The sequence below is a fragment of the Seriola lalandi genome, unplaced genomic scaffold (genome assembly GCF_002814215.2).
Source record: "Seriola lalandi dorsalis isolate HSWRI2012SDOR001 ecotype SW California unplaced genomic scaffold, Sedor1 jcf7180002054581, whole genome shotgun sequence".
NCBI lineage: Eukaryota > Metazoa > Chordata > Actinopteri > Carangiformes > Carangidae > Seriola > Seriola lalandi.
This window is the reverse complement of record NW_019525134.1, coordinates 3,981,238-4,005,100: the sequence shown is the minus strand read 5'-3', so window position 1 is coordinate 4,005,100 and position 23,863 is coordinate 3,981,238. Positions and strand designations below refer to the sequence as shown.

General features: G+C 40.5%; 1 protein-coding gene across 2 annotated transcripts in view; it reads left to right on the top strand.

The window, feature by feature from the left end:
- The window catches only part of trpm3 (transient receptor potential cation channel, subfamily M, member 3), a 109,849-nt gene that overhangs the window by 65,172 nt on the left and 20,814 nt on the right, over positions 1-23,863 (top strand). For both annotated transcript variants that reach the window (XM_087177111.1, XM_087177112.1), the window contains exons 9-16: positions 7,093-7,165; positions 11,624-11,724; positions 12,028-12,162; positions 12,439-12,489; positions 15,714-15,854; positions 17,851-17,880; positions 19,472-19,764; positions 22,428-22,656. In XM_087177111.1, the coding sequence (XP_087033237.1) occupies positions 7,093-7,165; positions 11,624-11,724; positions 12,028-12,162; positions 12,439-12,489; positions 15,714-15,854; positions 17,851-17,880; positions 19,472-19,764; positions 22,428-22,656 (1,053 nt within the window). The remainder of the gene's footprint in view (positions 1-7,092; positions 7,166-11,623; positions 11,725-12,027; positions 12,163-12,438; positions 12,490-15,713; positions 15,855-17,850; positions 17,881-19,471; positions 19,765-22,427; positions 22,657-23,863) is intronic.

The following is a 23,863-nucleotide window of genomic DNA, read 5'->3' as shown; positions in this document are numbered from 1 at the left end:
AACAAATAAAAACATGACGCAATGCAATGTGCTGATGCTGTACTTATACTGCTAATAACACACAGTTTTAAAGCGTCATATATCCAGCTAAAGATGAAGGTAAATCACATCTCACCAAGGACTCAGAGGAAGTATTGCTGAGAGTCCCAGTCAACCTTGGTATCACTTACTGTCAAACAAATCTAATTTGCCCACTTCCCCCTCAGTGTTTTCTTCTCTTTACCTCTACCTGACCCCTTCCTGACACACTTTTGTCTTTCTTTCCACACCTCTCTGCCTCTGCAGCATAATTAATGAGTCTCTAAGAGACCAGTTGCTGGTGACCATCCAGAAGACATTCACCTACAGCCGCACACAGGCCCAACATCTGTTCATCATTCTCATGGAGTGCATGAAGAAGAAGGAGCTGGTGAGTGGCACTTTCATACATGTCCCCATACACATGCCGGCAAATACATACGTACATACATATATTAGCGCATGCATTGGTGAATTTACAGATGCAGGAAAAGCAAAACAGTATATAGACAAAACACTGAAGCACAGCCAGACTCACACAGACAGATGCAGACACTCACACAGGCACAGCATTAAATCACTAATAACAGCAATATCACCATTAAGTTTTGAGGTGTCTGCTGTATAGCAAAGCCCAAAAAGGAAAAATACGTGGAGGAGGAACAAATGGATTTGTCAAATGAAGCTTGCCCATCATGAAACTTTTATTGAAGCAATTATTACCCCATCTTTTATGTATGACACGTAATGTTAAGTGGATGTAAATATATTCAGATGAAGTTCAGGACCAAATGGCCTCCACCTTGAGAGTCTGAACCGCTTTGGAAGTGTTCAAGTCTTGACACACGTCACAATCTCTGATGATGTATTCAGTAGTAATCCACCTCCTTGTATGTTGTCCATTAAATGTCAGGCTTTTCTCAACAGACACATTCTGCAATCATTAGTGCCCATGCACCATGCAGAGAGTCTCAGAAAGCCAAAGTTGATTATGGTTGATGGGTCCATTAAATGTCAGGCTTTTCTCAACAGACACATTCTGCAATCATTAGTGCCCATGCACCATGCAGAGAGTCTCAGAAAGCCAAAGTTGATTATGGTTGATGGAGAAGAAGAGAGAGAGATAGTTGTGTCATCCCTCTGTTGTTCGGCCCTTTTTCTCTCTCTCTGAGGTAATTTCACCAGCTTCCTGTTCATCAGGCTGATAAGCATTGCAGGGGTTCCCTCCAACTCACACTCAGAGACCCACAGTGTGTGTGAGATTGGAGGGGTATAACTGTAGAGGAGAAAGGGGAAAAAAAGAAAGTAAGCAAATGAGAGAGTTTGCTCTGGGAAGTAATTCATGAACCTCATACAACCTCAATTAAAGTCACTCCCCTGATTTTTGGTCAGACTGAACCATTTTATTAAAACTCAAATATTAAAATGCTGCAGGACAACATGCAGATCATGTTTTGAGATGAAGAAGAAATCTCCCCGTACTTGATCATAGTTTCCTCTGGGCTCTACACAGCTACACACAATGTGGAGACTCAATTTCTGAACTCGTTTGTTATTCCCACTTACACAATAAGGAAACAAAACATTGACCTACATGGTGAGCAAACTGTTCAGTGAATGTGCCAGTGAACTAACTATTATTATGGAGATGTTCCTGAGAAAACACCAACCACATGGACAACACATGTGGAATCAAACTAAAATGACAAAGTGACAAGTTACGTCTCCACATAGTATCAGAAATCAGTCACAGGTAAAATACCTAGAAGCTACAAGATTCTAGTGTTTATCAAAATTGGTGATGGCAATATTTACATTGGCAGACATCGCAGGAGAAATGGTGAATTCATTTTATTTAGTCTGTCTCAAGTTAATGCAAGAAGACTCATTCTACAATCATGTTCATCTTGCTTTACAGATAATTGACAAACTGACAATAAGACAACTCAAATGTAAAAATGTATGATGAAACCAAAGCACAAAAGATTCTAATCAAAAGCTAGACCAAAAATGTAGGTTTTTCTTAAAAGATGTTCAGATGCTCAGGCAGACTGTTTCAACAGCAGAAAAGACTTACGCCAGAGGACCTGAGGGGCTGCTGGTTCATACATTGGAACCATATAAGACAAGTAGGCTGGTGCAAGATCAAGCAAAAGAATTTTAAAAACAATATGGAAACTGATAGGACTTTAAAATGTGTTCTCTCTCTCTCTGGTATAGGGATACAGTGAAACTATATTAGTTCTGTAATACCTTTACCACAGTCCTATGGTGATTATGGAAACCTGTGTTCATGCTTGTATACCAAAGCCAAGTAGTGACAAGCCCATGTTAACATGCAGGTCAGGAGCTGGGTCACAAAACCAGGTGCGATAACATGTGTTGACCCATCCACATTGGCAGCAAATGCAGGTTTATCTTGGTTCATTGCATCAGTCTGAAAGGGGTAAGTATATGACAGAGAGAGAGACAATGAGAGTGTGTGTTTGTCTCTGTGCCAGTACGCCTGTGTTTTGATTTCTTCTGGCTCTGCAGGAGGGAAGCCAAAGAATAGAAGGAAAGGAGAAGACAAAAGGTGACTGGCTGGGATAAAGTAGGAGAGAGGGAGAGAGTGTGTGTCTGCCTAAGAGGGCAAGTGAAAGGGAGGAGGACGATATTTTCAGCACGTTGGTTTATTCATGTAGACATTTTGCGGTTCAGTTGTTTCTGCTTTGTTTATCATACTCATTTTATATCAAGAGGCAATAAACTAGTAAGTCTTAATGCGTGCACACTGAAATGTATATCTCAGTGTTTTATGTGTTTATTTTTGCCTTACCAGAGGCGGAACAGGCAGTTGTATTCAAGGCTCATCGCTTTTTTTGCTTTAATTTTGTCTTTTCAAGATGCCACGTGACAATTGTTATCATTAATATAATGTTGTGAAGTTAGTTAGACAGTAATAAAAAAAAAAATAAAAAAAAACTGAGAGGCTCTATTTGCAGCTACAAATAATATTCCCAATCATCTGTCTTATGCTTTCATTTGGTCTGTTTTAAGAGTGTGCTACCTCATGTCCCAGTAAAAAGGAGGAGGGAGGGGAAATAATTGCAAAGGTAATCAATGAATAATGAGCAAGCACTTGAGTTTTACAGAGATGTAAAGTATATAGATGATATGTTATATAAGTGCAATGAAAGACAATACTAAAAGCACACCACATTTGCATCATTTTGTCTGGATGATGAGGGTAATTATCTTCCTCATATTTGCGTATCACTTATCTTGTTTTTTTTTTGTTTTTTTATCTCTTCCACACAAAGCTGGAAAATTTTCATTTGAACGTCAAACAAGCACGACTACATGCTCCATTAAATATTATCAGGGCCTGTCACATATTTTTTTCTATGTGAGTCCAATTCTAGGCCTAATTACTAGAGAAGTGCCTCTTTCTCCCTCCCCCTCCACCTCTCTCTAGATCCCTCACTCTTCCTGTGTGGGGTGGTGTGGGTGCGGGGAGAAGGGTGCAAGATGACTGTCCTGGTATCTTCCAGCTTGGTATGAATTATTGAGTGTAGAATAGTCCTTATATGTTTAATTCGGATTAAATATTTAGGAGGAACCACCAACCCACACTGTTCCTCCGCCTCCCTGACAAGAGAAACTAAGAACGAGTAGGAGGAAGACGAAGAGAGTGAAAGAGTGACTTAAATGGACCATGAGAGAGAGAGAGAGAAACAGAAAGAAAGTGAGGTAGGAAGGGTGGAAGGGAGGGACAGATGGAGGGAATAAGGGAGGGTGGGAGGAAATGAGACAAGACTTAAGATAAGAGAAAATATGTGGTTTGAAGAACGAATGAGAAAATGAGGTACAGTAGAGAGTGACAGAGAAATCTGCTAGGAGAGAACCATTACCTTGGTAGACTGTCAGCAGGGCAGTTTATCAATTTAAAATCTCTTGTCTTTTTTGAACTAAAGGTTCATCAGAAAAATACACATCTAAATATTTTATGCTCAAATTCACAAAGATGAAGCATCGTTAATAGCATTGTTAATGTATAGACTGCAGAACATGGAAACCTCTGTGTACTGTACAAGTGTATGTGTGCATGTGTGGTGTCTGCCATGCGTCTTGCATGTACATGTAGCAGCATCAGCAGGGTCTTTGCCTGTTAAATGAAGATGAATGTTTTTCAATCAGCTTCGCTCACTGCAGCGTGAAGAGCAGTTTTCTGATCCTGTAAGCATGTAGCTTAACGTCTCTGACGAAGTGGGAATCCTCCGACAGAACCAGTCGCTCTGAGAAAGACGGCACTGCCTTTTCCCTTTTGATTTCTCATATCCGTCTTCAATTTGTCAACACTAAATCTCCCTCTTTCTGTCTTCCTTTGCTTTACACACACTTCCTCTTCCGTGCTGTCTCCTGTCTATCCTCGCGATCCCTGCCTCCAGTTGTCTCCCTCTCCTTAGCGTTTCCGCTCTTTCCCTCTCTCCTGTGTTCTTGTCAACAGAGAGATGCAGCGTTACAGAAATGAGTCAGTGCCCTGTATCTTGTATGTTGACCCCTGAGGTGTCAGTGTAGAGGCAGAGAGATGTCAAAAAGTATATTCAGCATTTATTTTAAGCATTTAAGTATTAACTAAGCGCATCATCAACATATCAACATTTTGAAAATGTATTGTACAACAGATGGGTGAGTTTATTCCCTGAGTAAATAAAAAAACAATGAAGCTTTTTCTCTAAACTTCTTAGCTCACAATAAGTACTAAAATAGATGGGGAAGGAACTGTCTGTTTACCTTTGCACACTCTTATTGATGAGTCTATGTGGGATTGTTGTGATTAAATTAGCAACTGTGCATTGTCTCAGAGGTTGTGTTGTGCATAGCTTGTGAATTGTGGAGCCACTATGATCACAGGTAGCACATATCCACGGGGTCACCTTGTGGCTGTGATTGGAGGAAGGGAAAAGGGAGAAAGAAATAGAGAGGAAGCGGGCAAATATAGTGGGGGTGGGGTGGCGGGGGTAGTATGCCAGTGGAAGGCTGCTGTAAGATTAGTGGTTGGAGATGGGGGGGTGGAAAGATGATGGGTGGAAGAAAGTGAGTGGAGGGAAAGGTGCAGAGCCCTGGAGGGAGAGGGGAGAATAGAAACAAAGGCGAACATCTTCTATAAGCATCTTTCCTCTATCACACCGTCATCCATCTTTAGTCCTGAAGGCAGCAAAGAATCCTTTGTATGTGTGTGAGTGTGTGTGAGGGAACTCTGCATTCTGCTACAATGATAACTACAGGGTGTAATGAACAAGTGGCCAGAATAGGGATCTGTGCTGATTGGGTGATTTGGCTTACACATGAGCACGCCCTATAAGATTATAGGTAGCTGTGCTCTCTCTCTCTCTCTCTCTCTCTCTCTCTCTCTCTCTCTCTCTCTCTCTCTCTCTCTCACTCTCACACACACACACACATACACACATAGACACACCCTACCTTTCTCTCTTTCTTTGTCTGCCTGATTTCTGAAATTGATCTAGTTAGAAAATTACAGCTTTTTACACGTATAGTTTGACATTCACAGTCACAGTGCAAGTGCACACACAAGAAAAATTATTCTTTTAAACACACACACACACACACACACACCGAGAGAAGCACATGAAATTACACACTGCACCAACAACTCATTGGTGTCCCCACTCATGAAGACCTCAATCGATACCTTCACATCACATTGCACTCCTATTTCACCTGGAGAAAGACCTTTTGATTACACCGGCACGCGCATGTACGCACGCACGCACACACACACACATACACACACACAAAAACACATAGGCAAAAGCACAAGCACACTTAGCCGCTCCCCTTATTAGTAGCACATGCGATGCATGACAAAGGGCTTAGGCATTAACATGATGCCCGACTCCTCGTTTCTCTGTCAGGGAGGAGCCAACAAGTCATCAGCATGTGGTGTGCAAATGATGAATGAGCCAACATCATAGATACTGTAAATCATCAATGTAAATTGAATTACTTTTGTGCATTAAGATTGTGTGAAAAGAGAGAGAAGGGTAAGAGAAGAAAGAGGGGGGTTAGCCTACAACATTGCAGCATTGCCCTAGGGAAGGCAACAGCAACAGCAGGAACAGCAAAGCCCGCAGAATCCTGGAACTCCACAAAATGAAGCCATTTAGAGGGGGGGGGGGGGGGGGGGGATGGGAAAGGAGATGGGCTGCAGGGAAGAGAGAGAGGTGGGAGGAGATGGATGGTGGATGGAAGGATTAGAGGAATAGCTCGTCAGGCATTCAGGACACGCATTCTCCTGTACACGGCTCCCACAAGGTGCCCTTCACACGAGCATGTATGCCCACACACGTTATCACGAGTCTGTGTACATGCGCTTGGTATATATGACAGGGAAAAAAAATCCAGAAAAGCTACTCCATTTCTCAGATTTCCTCCTCAGCAACATTAGTTAGTGCAACATTAGTTCATCTCATGGACGATATAAAAAAGGCTGCTAAAAGACATGTCAGACTACACAGATGAAGACCTAAACTGGCCTCAGAGTAAAATACTTTCCCTAAAGCCTAATAATAATAATAAGAAAAAGAACAGCATGATCTTTGGAACTGGAGAGCATTTTCATTTGATCTCCCCCTTTGTCATGTTTTTTTCTCACTCTCCTCAGTTGCCTTCTCAGCAAATCCCTTCATTTCCTCCCTACAGTGAATAAGCTGTGTGTGAGAGTTTTGTGGTGTTTCCCGCAGAAGGAGACGAGAGAAAAGAGGAGAGTCTGGAGAGGAGAACAGACCGTATATTTTATCAGTCATACTTCTCTTCTCCTCTCCTCTTTCACCCTCTGAGCACCTCGCTAGCAGTGTTTTTTGTGAAGTTTAATCCAGCAAATGAGAACACTCTCACTCAAGATGTGACTGAATTTCTTTATGCTATTAGCCTTGATAGATTCAAGCAAGCAACGAATGAATGACTCAAGACTAAAGTCACTTTCAAGTAGTTTGGCTTGTGAAGAATTCATGCACCTTTCTCTCTCTCTTTCTCCCTGTTTTTGTGTGTCTCTCTCTCATTGTCTCTCAGATAACGGTTTTCCGGATGGGGTCAGAGGGCCATCAGGACATTGACCTTGCCATCCTCACTGCATTACTCAAAGGTGGGTGTGTGCATTTATGTGTGTGTGCTGGAGAGTGAGTGTACAGTAAGTGGCTTCCATTTCATTGCCACCCTCCAGGGATGTTGTTATGTGGAAGTTTCTGTACATAAAAGGAGGATGATATCATTTCAGAAAGCACTCCTCTCTCTGTCCCAGTTTAGGTGTATGTTCAAAGCACACAAGTATGTTTTATAGTTTTACTGTTCATAGCAGAGGAATAAAACATAGACATCTGTGCTTGTTTTTTTCTCCTTTAAAGCTCCATTAAGCAATTTTTGATTGCTGCAGGGCAGGAAGACTCCAATGCAAACTTGCAGCGTTAAGTCCTGATATTATTCTGTATTATTAAACAATTGCTTACTTACAGATTTAGCAGAAACAGTGCTGTTGGCTTAATTCTGGGGTCATGTTATCAGTATCAGTATAGAAATATCTGACTCTTTTTGGCTTGTTAAATGTATTTTTTTCAGGCATTGCAAAACATGTCATTTTTCCACTTCAGTTTTTTTACAGATTCAATGAATCATATAAGATTTTGATTGGTGAGCTTTAGGGGTGCTCTTAGACACATATTGTTTGCTTTGGAGAAGGTCAGGCTAACTGTTTTCCCCTGTCTTTGTGCTGAGCTAATCTAACCAGCTGCTGGCAATAGCTATGTACTTACTATTCAGCCGTCTTCTCATCTAATGTGTATTTCACAAAAAATCCGACTATTCCTTTGAATGTGAGGAAATTGTGACTCTAGTAGCGTACCAGCTACAGTATTAAAGTCATTTCAGACAAGCCTGCAGTGAATCCAGGTAAAAAACCAACACATGCAGAATAATCCATTAGCATGAACACAGCTGCTCATTAGCAGACAGACAAATAATTACACGAAGACACTTACAGTTACCAATGAATTATGGAAAGTGCCATGTCTTTTGTGCCATGTCTTTTGAAGTATATATTTCAATTTAATTTGTATTCATGAAATACATTTTTAATGAGTTCAATGCCTGTTTGGTATTGTTATACCACATGAGCCTTGTATATCTCAAAACTGCTTAACTGCCCACATTGTGTCTAAGGTCCTGCTGTCCAAGCTTGAGGTTTCTTATATCTATGCCTGTACAACACAGTCTATTATAGTCTACTGTAGTCTTAAGGCATGACATGGCAAAACATACAGGAAGATATTAAGTTAGCAGAAGCACGTGATCCTTATGCTGCAACAAATTGTTATGCATAAGGGCCAAATTGGACCAAACTGAGTTCCAAAATTGAAAATGTGTTCCTGTTCCCCATTGTTCCACATCTCTACCTTATTTCCCACTGCACTGTTTTCCATGCCCCCACCCTCCCATACACACCTCTTTACACACACACACACACACACACACACACACAGTCATTGATCCATACTTTCGATTGGTTGTTCAGTAGCTTGTATTGATCATGGTTGCTCTTGCCTCTTCAAGGAATGCAACATTAACAAAGCCCACTGGAGTTTCACTCACACACACCTATACATGTGAACACACACTCATGCACGTGTACAAAGAAACAGTGAGTCCTGTGGGACTGCTTAGCAAATCAGAGCGTATGATTGACTGTCTCAGGAATTGTTCCTCAGAGAAACATTTCATTCCGCAGAGAGTGAGGAGGAGACTAAACTAGAGAGCTTGGAGAGGGAAAGAGAAACATGTTTTACATAATTTATGTGCATCAGTCAAGATGCATGATCTTTATCTTGCTCTCTTGCTCTATTACTTTTCTTATGTACACGTCTCACTCATGACTCCATCTGTTGGTGTAGCTTTCATTTCTGTTCACTTGTTTATCGCCTTTTTGTTCATTTCTTTTCACATTGTGATAGTGATGGCATTTGAATGAATGAGTGAAGGAAGGCATTGAAATCAAAGACAGTGAGAAGACAAAAGAGAAAAAAAGGGAATGGAAAGGAAGGTATCAGAGAAGTGAAAGGATGAGAGAGGAACACTAAGGAAAGGGGCAAAAAATGCTTTATGGTAAACACCATGAGGGTCATTTTACATGCAAGTCTCATTCTTTGGCTGAGTGAATGGAACGTGTTAGGGCTTTTAGTGTAAAATGAAATCAGTCACATCCTGCCTGAGAGCTTTTTAAAACACTGGATTAGACTCCTTCGCCGAGGAACTAACCTACTGCCTGAAGCTCAACAAAGCACAGCGCAGTCAGGAATACACAGCAAGGGGAGAGCAGCGCAAGAGCAGGAAAAAAGGAACAAAACGAGTGAGAGTGAGAGCCTGTGTGAGAGATATAGAGAAAGACTTAGAGAAGTGTGAACAGACAGAGCTAAAAGGAAACTGCGGCTAAACACACATGGTGTAATAGAGAGGAATTTGGAGTAATTGATGGCCTGCTGCCGGAGATAGTCAATATCCTGAAGATTGGGTCTATAAAGTCAGTTGGCTGCAGTTCAACCTCCCTGTAGGCAGACAGAGTGAAGTCACATGCCTTTGATAAAGCAAGGCCACCTTGCTTTTTAATATACACATATCTCCACTAAAGCTCTTATTAGTGGGCTCTGCATCTTATTAGCAGGGGCTCTGTCTGAACTCAGACCATTAAGCTCCAGTAATGCTGTGCAGACCTTTAAGTCAGAGAGCGCTGTGCAAGGCAGTGATACCAGTGTGCTTATTGAAAATTACACAGGCTTGTCTACACATATGGGGATATTATTATACTTTATATGACACTGGAATTCTCTAAAGGCTGAGATAAATTGTTTTCAATTAACTCCTCCCAGTGTACAGGTAAGTTATTAATGTGAACAGCAGACTGTGGTTCTCTGTTAGATCTCCATGGTCAACAGTTTGTGCCACAGATGATCTCTCACAGGATGATTATAAATTTAAATGCAGTGAGTGCAATTTTGTAACCCTTTACACTGAAGCTGTTTCATACTGGATTATGCAGATTATAAATAGTGAGATTTATTTCATATACAGTCTGTTTATGTCTGGACTTCATTTTCTGCTGTGTCCAGATTTTCTCCTTCCATTTCAACAAATACAGTGTCACTGTCGCCTTTGCTCCTGCAATGAATACACACACTTGGAATTATTTTTTTTATACACTGCATCCCAGCCCCGTCACTAAAAGTATATTATGACTCAGATTATCATAAAGCCCATTATTATCATTCATCTTTAGAAATGTGATGACACAGTATTGAGCAGTTGAGAGGTAACTCAAAACAAGAGGGGAGAGAGAAGGGGGAATGAAATGCAACAAATGCTGATTGCAGTATATAATATCCGTCTCAATCCCTTGGCCAGCAAGTCACCCCAGCAGGTATTAGTTTAATGAGATCTTATACCCTGAAGTTTCCTTAAACCAGCCTTAAATTGTGAATATCTCAGCAGATTTACATCCCGCCAGTATGTCCTTTACCAAACAGCAATGACATGCAGCAAAGCCGTCACAGTGATGACAGAAGTGCCTTTTTACTTTTACTTTACTTTACTTTTATTTTATCCTTATTGTCAGTGTGCTCCTTGAATCTTGTAAACAACATGTCTTTTATCTTGCTTCTTCTTCATCCAATATTATACTCAGCTAATTGGATTTGTCAACAATCCCACTTTTTGATCTTTTGTTTTCATTCATTTTTAATTTTGTCTGTATGTATGTACTGTAGTTCTTTATCTTCTTCTGCAGATTACTGTACAACCATGCTGATGTTACTAGAGGACCAGAGTACAGTAAATGATGTTCACTGACACAGAAAATCAAAGGAGCACAGTTGTCCGCATTTTATGAAGAACGAGATCATCAAATTGAGTGATACATCAACAAACAAGCTGTCATTCTGCAATGCAAAGACATCCTCTCTACAGACACATGATAGGAACAGAGCAGACACGGCTGCATACAGGGTGACACAGGTTGCTTGTAAAGCCACGGACCACCAAGCCTAAAGCCCCTGCAGCCCACAAAAGAAGACATTACCACCTAAGGTTGCTAATCAATAAATTTTGACCTGAAATAATGATACACAATTGGAGAGGCCGCATTCAAACTAACATCAAGTATCTCACATTCATAGCTACTGTGCATTGATTCTGTCCACCATAAATCAGAGATGCAATACTGTATAACATAGCACATAACATAGTTTTTACATAGCTGCCTCTCCAGATAAGCGAGATAAAACCTCATCATATCATACCTGATGTGAATTTTCAGCAAGAAGTTTAAGCATCCAGCAGGTGTAACTGAGAATATAAGCATATAAAGAGAATATAAAATAAGACAAATCAGTATCAATATTAAAACAACACAGTATGTCTAACAACTAAAGTATCAACTAATAAAAATCATAACCGCAGATTGTTCTAAAGTTTGGATCCTTGTTTATGTGTCTGTGTTTAGAAAACCTTGTTTGTCAGAAATAAAAGAAATGTCCATCAACTTGCTTGCATCCTCTCTCAGGTGCCAACGCTTCTGCCCCTGACCAGCTGAGTTTAGCACTGGCGTGGAATAGAGTGGACATCGCCCGCAGTCAGATCTTCATCTATGGACAGCAGTGGCCTGTAAGAACCGCAAACCTTATCAAATATAGTAAATAAAGTGCAGCAGAAATATTATATTGTAATTACAGGCCTTTTTGCTCTTGCTGCATTTTCACTGATATTAACCTTTTATTGATAAAAAAAATGGATAGATCGTTAAACGTTGCTTTAGAGTTCATTGGATTACCACAATGAATGTTGAAGTCACCTCTTAATGTAATATGTAATGTAATAATCCTGTTGTAGTTTGTTGGTGCTCCATCTTTATCTATTCCATGGTAGTGTATCTTGGTATCATCATCATATCACCTATCCCATGTGCAGGTGGGTTCCCTGGAGCAGGCGATGCTGGATGCCTTGGTTCTGGACAGAGTGGACTTTGTAAAGCTTCTGATTGAAAACGGAGTCAGTATGCACCGTTTCCTCACGCTTTCCAGACTGGAGGAGCTCTACAACACGGTAATAACAATTACACGTAAACTGACTATAAATACACGTATCATCTTTTTGCAGCACACCAGGGAAGCACCTCCTTTATCAAACAGTTGTGATAGTGAGTTTCAAAGTAAAATGTTGATTGAAAGGCTACTTGCACAAGAAAAACATGGAGCTGGTGGTGAACAGTATTGCAGGCATGGTCAGTTTTGTCATAAGGAACTGTAGATGCTGTCAGTGATCATAATGATATGTTTGTGCTGTGTCTGATTTTTTTTATTTATTTATTTATTCCAACAGAGACATGGACCATCCAACACGCTGTACCACCTCGTCAGAGACGTCAAAAAGGTATGAGCATCACTGCCGTCCCTTTAGCTCTGTGGCTGTTCAGGCACACCGTATGGGAATGTTGGCTTGAATGTGTATATTAAAGAAGACATTTTTGACTACATAGCGTTTCAGTTGCTTTTTTTTTTTTGCGGTGCGTGTTGTTACTCTGTTTGCATCAATTTGTGTGTTGACATTTTGGTAGCCCTAGTTGCTGGTAACTGCAAATAGAGGCCGGCTTTTCTCTTTCAGCTGGAGTTGCGGGCTGCAGTGGCTGTGTAGAGCTATGCACGACTCTCATCCCTCTCATGACCACTCTGCAATTTACTGTTCTTTCTCTAAGGCACACGCCACCATGGTAAACAAACACTACATGTATTAAACATTGTTTTATCCACAGAACTTCAGTTTGAGAAAACTGAGGCCACAGTGGAACTGCTGTGAGGCTGATAAAGGAGAACTTCGTAGACCCACAATTTATTTTTGTTTGTTTGTTTTGTTTTATTATTAACACCATTATTTAGTGTGGTCTATTTGATATGGAGTATCAGTTGATTCTTTGAAAAGTGAACTTGCAAAAGCCCTCACATGAAATCGATTTTTTTGTTTGTTAATTTCATGTTCAGACGATGAAATGGTGGCATTTTCATTCAGTAGGTTTTGGCTGCACAAAAAAAGTCAACACTATGCAGTCTTCATTATAGTTTGCTGCACGTCTCCTACAGCACCTTGACGATTACTGGCGATAAAAGACAAACAACCTAGAATTTTACATTCAACATGTCTCCACACCAATTAGGAGTTATCCCACTGTAGAGAGATGACGGAGAGGTCAGCAACACCACCATTAGAACTGTGAGGCGTTCATTAATTAAATTGCTACTGATTAATGCAGTATTCTCCTGTGGGAGTCTCTGAAGAGGCTCCATCCACTCCTTTATCTCCTCTGTCTTTAAACACAACTCCGATCTCAAGTTTGATGCAGAGAATATGCAGTGTGCAATACACGACATCTCACTATACCATTTCTTAAACATGCAAAACACACATTGTATTGCATGGCATAACACTACCATCCTCTTTTTGTAGAGCTGTGTGTAATTGCAATAGCGTAGCTTAATGTCTGTGTGTCGTTGGTGTATCATAGTATGATGCTAATTAACTACTATCCCTCGGGTTGAGTCACCATGTCATCGCTGTTTCCTGTTTTTTCCTCATAGTTCTCTGTAGAGTGGTCAGCAGTCAGCAACTGGCGGTTTATTGCTTTTGATACAGATGCAGGTGTTGTGCTAATAACAGCTGTGAGAGCTATGAAGGCTACTCTGAGGTTTAATCCGGTCCAGTCATTAGATTGTGTGAAAGCTGAGTCAAAAAACAGGGAGAATCACATAGATTGGCTTGTGGAGTGCAGCTGCCAAAAGAGAAATTGGTTTTCCTGCAGAGTAAATGAACAGTGTAGTTTTATGGACAAAGTGTGGTAGCAAATACACCCTGGGCTTTGGTGCTCACACATCAGGAACAGTTGGGAGGAAAACCAAATGTAATCGGGCTGTTTTACTTCTAAGTTTGCTTTGCTAATTAAGAGGAATGATCAAAAATATTTGGGTAGTTGATTAGTACTGTAGGTCGTCAGATGACATGAGAACCAGGATGAGAAATACTGATGTAGTGTACGTTTACATTATATACTTTAATATTGTCAGTATCGTAATAATATAATGATCTTCCATAAATGTGTGACACCTAAACAAAAGCTTGTTCAGCTGTTAAACTAGTTGCTGTTCTCTTTGCTGTACAGAGGCAGGAAAAAAAATTTGTAGAGTTTTTCAGGAGAGCAACTTTCCCATTAGCAAGTCAGCCATGACTCAGACTTTACTAACTACACTGGAGAATCAAAGACCGCAGTGGACTAAGATCTTAGAGTGCATTCACACAAGGTGTAAACAAACAGTTATTAGCTTGAGCTTCAGCACCACAGGGAATTAAAGGGAGGGCTTGGCTGACCGCTGACTGGTTTGAACTATATATATCAGTAGGATGAGGAGGTGAAGCTTTGTGTGCTTTGAACCACGGATGTTGAAAAGGCAAGCACTATCGGTGGTTCTCTCTACTTCAAAGTGTATCAGTTGGCCTACAGGGGTTTGTCAGCTGTGCGGCCTCCCTTTGCTGCCAATGAAATTGTATCTTTGGATATGAAGTCAGGCTAGGGATGAGTGGGACAGGGAGGATATCTAGGATCTCACTTCTGATTGCAGAGGGGTGGAGATGGTATCAAGGTGTAAAGCTATGTAAGGTAATTGGTATATCTCAAAGGAACGGTGGGGTCAGGGATAATGACTGAAGGATCTGGGGTTGATGTTGAGGGCACGAGGAGGAGCAGCGAGTATTGACATGGTTATAGTCTTCATGCAGAAGGACTTCTATTTCAATAATGATCCTCCCCTGTGTTAATAGCTGTCCGTCTGTCTTTCTATGCTATTGCCCCTCTCTTCCAGGCTAATGAGTCATTACTTCTCTCTCTCTCTCTGTTCTTCTCTACAAGACTGCATTGAACCTCACTGAGAAGATCTCATTATTTCCCTAAATGCAAATTGTGACAAATCATTTAATTTTTTACATGCTTTGCAATTGTCCTCAGACAGTATATATTCTCTCTGTAAATCATACTGCACCTGAGTTTTTATTCTTTCCTCATTTTCTGCTTCTCTATTGAATTTAAGAGAAGAAGTTACAGCTTGGGGCTTTGAAGTTTCTCATTCTACAAAAGGTGTCCGGAGTATTACCATACCTGAAAAAGTGACCCGTTTTTGGTTCAACCAATGTTTTGGTTATGATATCGGAGTTTCTGCAATCAAGTTGAGATCCACATACTTTTAAAGAAGTCAAATTGTAAAAACAACTGAACCTCAGTCTGGTTGAGGTAAAAACGTATTAAAGAGGCTGGAAGAGAGATCTTGCCTGAGTTTCTGTGTGTCTCCTTTCCCTTGTTCTTGCTTATCGTGCGGTTTACTCACTGACATTGTGTGTTCTTTCCAAGCGAGAATATCCAGGGTTCAGTTGGATCTACTTCAAGGTGAATCCGATAATCATGTTTTCTTTTATAGCCAAAAAGAGTTTGATATGGATTTTGTAGAGCGTGTATGACTGTGTGATTTGTTTTGCACTCTTTGTTTCCCTCTTGTTTACTTTCCTTTATAAATCACTTGGCGTGGGTTGTTGCCTATTAACACTGTCTGGTTTTCCAGGGAAACCTGCCCCCGGACTACCGCATCAGCCTCATCGACATTGGACTGGTCATTGAATACCTCATGGGCGGGGCATATCGGTGTAACTACACCAGGAAGAGATTCAGAACTCTATACCATAACCTCTTCGGACCCAAAAGGGTGAGTGAATGATCCACACCTTCATTAGCATCTCACCATTTAATACATTTCAACACTTACATCTGAAAAGCTTTAATGTCATTAATCAAACAAACAGTATCAGTGAAATGAACGTCGTTATCAAATTTGCACAGTAAGGGCAAGATGGATAAAATGAGCTAATTATATTTTAATAATAAAATGTTAATTAGGGATTGTGCCCTCAAGGGTAAACTCCACCTTGCTGATGCAACTAGTTAATTAGCATGTACATAAATGCACTGGTTGTGATGTGATTGCATGAGCAGGAAGTACATCAAACTGTAGTCTTCAAGTGATAGGTATAAGTCATAGTCTTTATAAGACTTAAGGTGGATTTCCTTTGCTCTGACATTTCCAAACATATGAGCAAAAAGCGTAACTGCAATGACGGGACAGAAATACTTTGTCTATGAAGCAAGCCCAAATAAGTAAGTAAAACTTTATTGATATAGCACCGGTTATTTATATTGTCAGTAAAACCAGAATTATGCTTCACAGTTAGAAAAAAAACAATAAAAAATAATCATTGGAGATCCACTAACTACTTTATTGGCGAGCCAAGATTTAAAACAACAGGATTAAGCAGCTTGTCTTCAAGGTGCAACTGCCAGCTAGTGTAACACAAGGATGGGATATAAGTCTACATGTCTCAGCCTGACTGTCCAAATGGAAAACTCAAGCACTGAAATAACACATTTAGAAAAACTCAATATGATGAATATGATGTTATGGCATTTATTGTATTCTTTCAATTGCGGAGTTGTCATTAAATCTGCAGAGTCTGTGATCTCATGCAGTCCTGGTGCTGTTCATCAGCAGAGGTCAAACATAAGAGTCGTACTACCATCATTCATCATTCTTCATTACTACATCAAGTAGAGTGGCAGCACTGGCTATTATTAGCTTGATGCAACAAATCATCCATCTATAGCAATGGCTCTTCATCATTTGCCATCGTAAACCCAAGAATATACACCCCTCACTGCAACCACTGCAGAAACTCACCTCGCTGATTAGCACACTTTCAACCAAAGTGGAGAAGCTGATCATTGAAATTGTACTATATTGTTTTGGAGGTTGTGTGTTGTACACCACATATCACATATGGTATATGTTCATGTTCTGTTGTTCTGACATATGATTCTCATTCTGCTTCAATACTTCACACATTGTCACAGGTGTGATGAAAATAGAAATATGCACAGCTGTGTCTGAAACACCATATTTCTGCTTGATGATGCACCTTTGGGTTTTTATGTTTGAGTGTGTATGTTTTTGAGTGTGTGTACGTGAGTCTTCATGTGCCTGTTTATCTCATTGTATGTCTGCCATGGCAGCAACAAAGCAGCTGGAAAGACGCAGATAAAGCGAAAGCGAAGAAATGGGACAGAGAATGAGCAAAGACGCAAAATGAGAGAGGCAGAGAGAGAGAAAGAGAGAGAGAGAGAGCGAAAGAGAGTCAGTTCCAATTTAACTGTGATTTTCTAGATGAAATGAACGTGCGATCACATAGCCATGTGTACACGCACACACACACACACACATGTTAACTAAGAACAAAGCCTTGAAATAGATGCAGATATCAAAATCCCCACAGGAGACCTGGGCTATTTTTACCAACTCAGATGATGGCTCATGAATGCATAATTCATACATGCCCCGCTTTAATACAGATACACAGTACTGTACCAAATGCACAAATACACTCTGCTTTAATACATGCAAACACACCAGCATAAGAGATTGTTGCTGTATGTTTAGTTTACCGTCAATCACACCAGCACGAAATACTAGCCCTTATTAAAATCTTTAAACTATGGGTGACTTTCCATATTGAGGAATATTTAAGGTCTCATGTCAGTGGGTCTGTCTTTCTGTCAGTCTATGCTGTGTTGTGCTTATAGAGTAAATTGCTCTATAAAATACATTCGACAAGGTCTTGTTCTGTTTGTTTATGTTTTTGTTGCTTTTCTAGCCCAAAGCCCTGAAACTGCTGGGGATGGAGGTGAGTGTTGATCTCATCAAGGTTGCTATTCAGTCATTTCTTCACTGTTCCTTTCCCTTGTCTTAAACACAGTCTTTTCACTCGTCATATATGTTGAGTGAGTGTACAGTCAGTCTGCTGAATCTATTCAGCAAGATAGTTGTTGAGTGTGTGCTGTGTGCCTCACAGTCTTTTGAAAGAAAGACCTTGAGGAATATTTCATTTATTTTGCTGGCAATCTGTATACACTTTTGAGTCAGTTAAAGGCTTGTTGTCAAATAAAATTATCAGACACTTCACACTCCCTTGTACAAAATAATTTTTTCAATTTACATTTTCCTCATATTTATGAAATTGAAAAATGCGTATGACCACATACAGTCTAATGGCTCCAGACAGTTCAAATATATATATATATACCTCATATGACACGTCAGAGCAGCCCAGTTACATTTAACTGAATAGGTAATGACGGACCTAACAGGATTACATAATACATGGTTTGTGTACTCACATGTATCCATGGTGTACACACCATGAAGTATCTACATCATAAACCTTTTATCACAGCATGGCCACAGTTATCTCAGAGGTATTTATATCGAACGTGTATGGCTCTCCGTTCCTTTGTATGTCTGCCTGTTTGAAATCTGTCTCCCTGTCAGTGTGTGGTCTCTCTTTGTTTGTGCCTGTTAAAATCTACTTATTTCCTGTAATGCTTTGCTCCCTTTTTGTAAGCCAATATATCATATAATCAGTATGGCAAGCTGGCAGTGAAACAGATTGTGTTAAATGTACTGCTGTTAACCTTGGACACCTGCAATTATTTAAGATTCAAATCTGTGGTGCTCCATTCATCTCTAAATATCCATAACTCTATAAACTTAATGTCGTATAAATGGATATCAATCGAGTGTCACTAGCTGAATCATTTACTGCAGAAGTATTATCATATCTTTCTTTGTCCAGATAATCTCTCCCATATCAAACAGCAATTTTAGTAGCACTGAAAATGGTCTCATCTAATCATCTAATGTCTCCGATGTATGTAATTGACCAACTGTCAGTAGTCCTCAGCTGTTAAAATGTGAAATTATTGGAGATCAATGCAGCCCTGCTGACATGCCATTTCAGCACTAACTGGCAGAGTCAATTTCTCCTGAGACAGTGAGCAAACCTGGAGACACTGACTGCTTCACCTCTAGTGGTGTCTTGTTACTCATAAGTAAAGGGAAAGTGTGTTCAAAAATACATATGCTACATGAGACTTTGTGTGTAAGACTTTGTGCCTCCACCTGTCTGACTTTCCCACTGCATGTGGAAGGTGAACACCTTTTATAAAAATACAATGAAAACCCTACATGCACTGGGTGATTGTCATGAGTACAATCCAGTTTTCTTGGGTGCCACTTGTAATCACCATTTAGAACCCAAGCATTGACCTCATACAGTACATCCATGACCAGCTCAGGATCAACCTAAAACACTCTAATGCCGTCCTGTTCTACTGAAATCATGGCCATGAATATCATCCCCGAAAAATCACCTGAACAATCTCTTCATTGATGCCTTTGTCTTTCCACCCCACTCACTTGTTACGGATCTCCTCCAGGACGACATGCCAATTCGCAGAGGCCGCCAGAAGACTACACGCAAACGAGAGGAAGAGGTGGACATCGATTTGGACGACCCAGAAATCAACCATTTCCCTTTCCCCTTCCATGAGCTGATGGTGTGGGCTGTGCTTATGAAACGTCAGAAGATGGCATTGTTCTTTTGGCAGCATGGCGAAGAGGCCATGGCCAAGGCCTTGGTAGCCTGTAAGCTTTGTAAGGCCATGGCACACGAAGCCTCAGAGAATGACATGGTGGATGACATCTCCCAGGAACTAAACCACAACTCCAGGTGAGTGACACAGACAGATACTGCCATGTCTGCTTGTGTGGTTTTTAACATGCTATTCCAATATAGTGCGAGTGTCCCAAGCAGGGCTTATTTCATGGAAATATTCCTGTGTTAAATGATTAAGGTTTACCACCAAACTCAAGCACAAAGGTAGATGCACACATACAAACACACTAGCATGTCTTGTTCCCTGTAAAAGCTGACCTGTTTCGAACGACTACAGGCTCCCACAGGACGTAAGTGACATACATACAGAAATCTAATAACATGCATCATCGTTAGTTAAGGATATCATATGAGATGAAGGTAATCACCTAGAGATGAAAATGCTGGCTACGGAAATAACCATTAATTAGGGGAAAATTTTTCAGTTACTACAAATGAAGCACAGCAACACCAGGAAAAACCTCTCCCCCAGCATTCATACACACACACAGACTCACACATACACACACACACACAGTTTCAAAGGACAGCCTCAGAGCTGGCATATGTTGAGTTTACTTTCCACAGAGAATTTGGCTGGCTTCCTTCGAAGAGCTCATTTAACTACATACATTTTTATATCTTCATGTTATCTTCACATAATTTGTGGTTGCGGTGTTTGTGAATGTCTTTGTGTGTGTGTTAGTGTGTGTGTGTGTGTGTGTGTGTGTGTGTGTGTGTGTGTATATGTGTGTGTATATGTGTGTGTGTGTGTGTTTGTATAAACTCAAGGGATCTTTGTGTGAACTAGTGTTATTTATCATGTATGGCAGTACCTACAGTAAAGCTTATATTCTGTAGGGAGTTTGTACATTTTAAGGCGCTTGTAAACAAGATAAACAAATACTGTTGAAATATTCACTCTTTGTACAGTGAAGTCCAAAAGTCTGATACAGCCTTGGTGGTCTCAGACCCCACTGTGTGTATTAGTTCCTGTATTAGTTCAACTCATCCATCCATTCATGCAATGCTGCTGAACTGTGCCATGTGCTGAGTATCTATAACAACCTATAACAACACAAGTCCTCCAAACCCCCAGTATAGTTAGTGCCTTGTTATACACATTAAACTGCACAGGACTGATTGCATTACAGTGTAGGGTGAAGTTTGTGTGTGTGTGTGTGTGTGTGTGTGTGTGTGTGTGTGTGTGTGTGTGTGTGTGTGTGTGTGTGTGTATAGAAGCGTGTTTTGTCAGAGGGAGAAATTAGGGTGAAACTTGATTTCTGAGTCTTGATTTATGTTATTATCATATTCATATTCCGACACACTGGGTGGTGCTTTATGTTTCGATTTACATATTTGATAGTGCAAGGTTTTGTTTATGGATATGTGTGCTATGTTACATTCCTATGTTTCCACATTATTCTCATATTTCTGCCTCATTCACAAACAAATATTTGAGATTAGCCCAAATGTTCAGAACATTTTTTTTTCATCATACTTTAAACATACATTATAAACTAAAGCATTCAAAACCCCTTCACCTTGTGTGGACGGGCCATGGAAAGGCCCGGATTTAACTGAAACATTCGGGTACTACTGACCCCCTTTAATACCTCAGTAAAACAGTTAATCCACAGAAACCTTACTGATACAGGTGACAAAAGATGGACTGAGACAAGGATTTCCCCCAAGATTACAAATTTATTTAAAAGATCAATATATAAAAACCAACAACAATTTATTAAGTTTATTAAGTTAAGAGAAAAGAAAAACAACAATAGAAAACATAAGTGCCTCAAGTTCCAATTTGTCTGATATATAAATGAATAACAGGAACACAAAAAAAGAAAAGGAGCCGTAGGATTAGCAGATGTGGCCGCAGACGGGGAAGGGAGAAAATTTAAACTGGGATAGAGCACCTCACCACACTCCGGTGCCCTACACACTCACACAGCAAATCAACAAAGGGGATGCAAATAAATAGTGAAGGAAGTGCAAAATTTACCAAACACACTAATATGGGGGGTGACAAAGCACAGGTGAGGAACTCTACCACCAAACCCTCCACCGTCGGGCCAGCCACGCTCGCTGCTGCACCTACAGCACTGTATAGAAACAAACAAAAGGAACAGGTATTAGAACTTGAGACAGGTACAAATTCTTGGGGGAAATAACCAAACCAATACCAGGGACAACAGTGTGCAAACAATGAAACAACTAAACGGACCAAAACACAATAACTAAACCAACAAAACAGGCAGAGCAAAGACAGCACACCACAAGCTCACCAGACAACAGAGAGAGCGGGAGAGCAGCATCAAGGTGAATATATAGCCTTCCCCAAACAATTAAAACCAGGAAGTGGGCGTGACTAAACCCCATGGTGACCTGGAAGGGATCTCCCACTACCTGTTACACTTGGAAAAGATAGAGATATAATTACCAGTGAGAATTTGGGCGTTCTTTGCTGGGTGCATGTGTGTGCAACACTAAAGATATAAGATATGCTCATCATATAAGGCCTTGAATGGGCTTGTGTGTTGATATGCAAAAGTTTGTGTGTGTGTGTGTGTGTTCAAATGTTTGTATGCAAATCTAATCTCTCCAGAATTTGGACAGATGGTCTGTGATTCCTTGACCAGTTCGGTAACATTTTCACATGTTTAGACAAAGTGTGTTACAGTCTCTGTTCATGTCTCTGTGTGCCTGTATATGTCCTGCCTATAATCTCCCAGAGAGTTTGGCCAGCTGGCAGTGGAACTCTTAGACCAGTCCTATAAACAGGATGAGCAGATGGCCATGAAGCTGCTGACATATGAGCTGAAGAACTGGAGCAACGCCACCTGCCTGCAGTTGGCGGTAGCAGCCAAACACAGAGATTTCATCGCTCACACCTGCAGTCAGATGCTACTGACCGACATGTGGATGGGACGCCTGCGCATGCGCAAGAACTCCGGCCTGAAGGTAACAGAAGTGGGCCAGATGTTTGACATTACCTGTGGGTAGTGGATAGTTACATTACATGAAATGTCAGGAGGCAGGGTTGTACTGAAATGCTCTGACTACTGGTGAAAAGTTGGGCAGGAAAAATAATGAGAAACGTTCTCACCTGCTTAAGAAACTATTTTAGAGGTGGCCCAAATCACTCCTGCAGATCTGCTGAGTGACTTAAAGAAAAGTGGAGCGTAATTGTACATTCCACATGTCTGGAAATGTAGGAATACGTACATATATGTACAGTATACCTGTACTAGCAGCAGAGGCCAAAAAGCCTTAGCTTATTACACATATATCATTACATATACAGTATCAGTATGTATGTTGGCAGATAAGTAGCAAGAGATTGCAGTATAAAATGCAGGTATGCATATTTTGATCACAATTCCTCAGTGAAGTTCCAATTACAAATAATGTACAATGATGTGCAGTGAACTTAAAGATATACAGTACAATAGCCACGTCCCTGTTGAATCTCCTGCACCACCAGTCCTGAAACCAGCCCAGTACTGAGGGATGTCCTTCTGTTCAAATCACCCCTCTACTGTACAGTGGTTTGCCTATTTATCTTGACAAAATCCATATGACCAAAACTGTACATGTGAAAAAAGGAGCTTTTATTAAAACAATGTTCTAACAATTAAGGAAGCTAAAGGAGGGAGCACACTAGTAGGGCTGGGTATAACTGTGGTGTGGCCATGATGACTCATTCCCAATGATGTGGAGCGTGTGCACTGGACTGTGAAAAGTAGACAGGTCACCACTCACGGTTAAAATACTTTATCTTACCATTTGTGGAAGCCAAGGCCTCAACACATCCGCTTCCCGATGGATGGAATGACTCTGTTTATTTACAAAACAATTACATGTATGCACACTACAGTTCAAGACCAGCATGACTATACAGAGTAATATTTGTTGATAACATGTTGATAATGGTGGGTTTATGTAGGTGAAATGATGTACTTAAAGACAGACTGTGATACTTGAAGGTCAGCCAGTCGAGTTCTGTGTGATGGTGGGGAGGAGGAGCAGCCAGAGCAATGAGGTTTGTTGGACAATAATAGTTTAGAGAAATATTAGTGTGGTGTAATGAACGTCTGGGCGAGGTTGTCGAGGTGGTCTCTTGAACTTCCTCCACAACTTCATTTGTATAAGCCTACAAAGCCTTCTC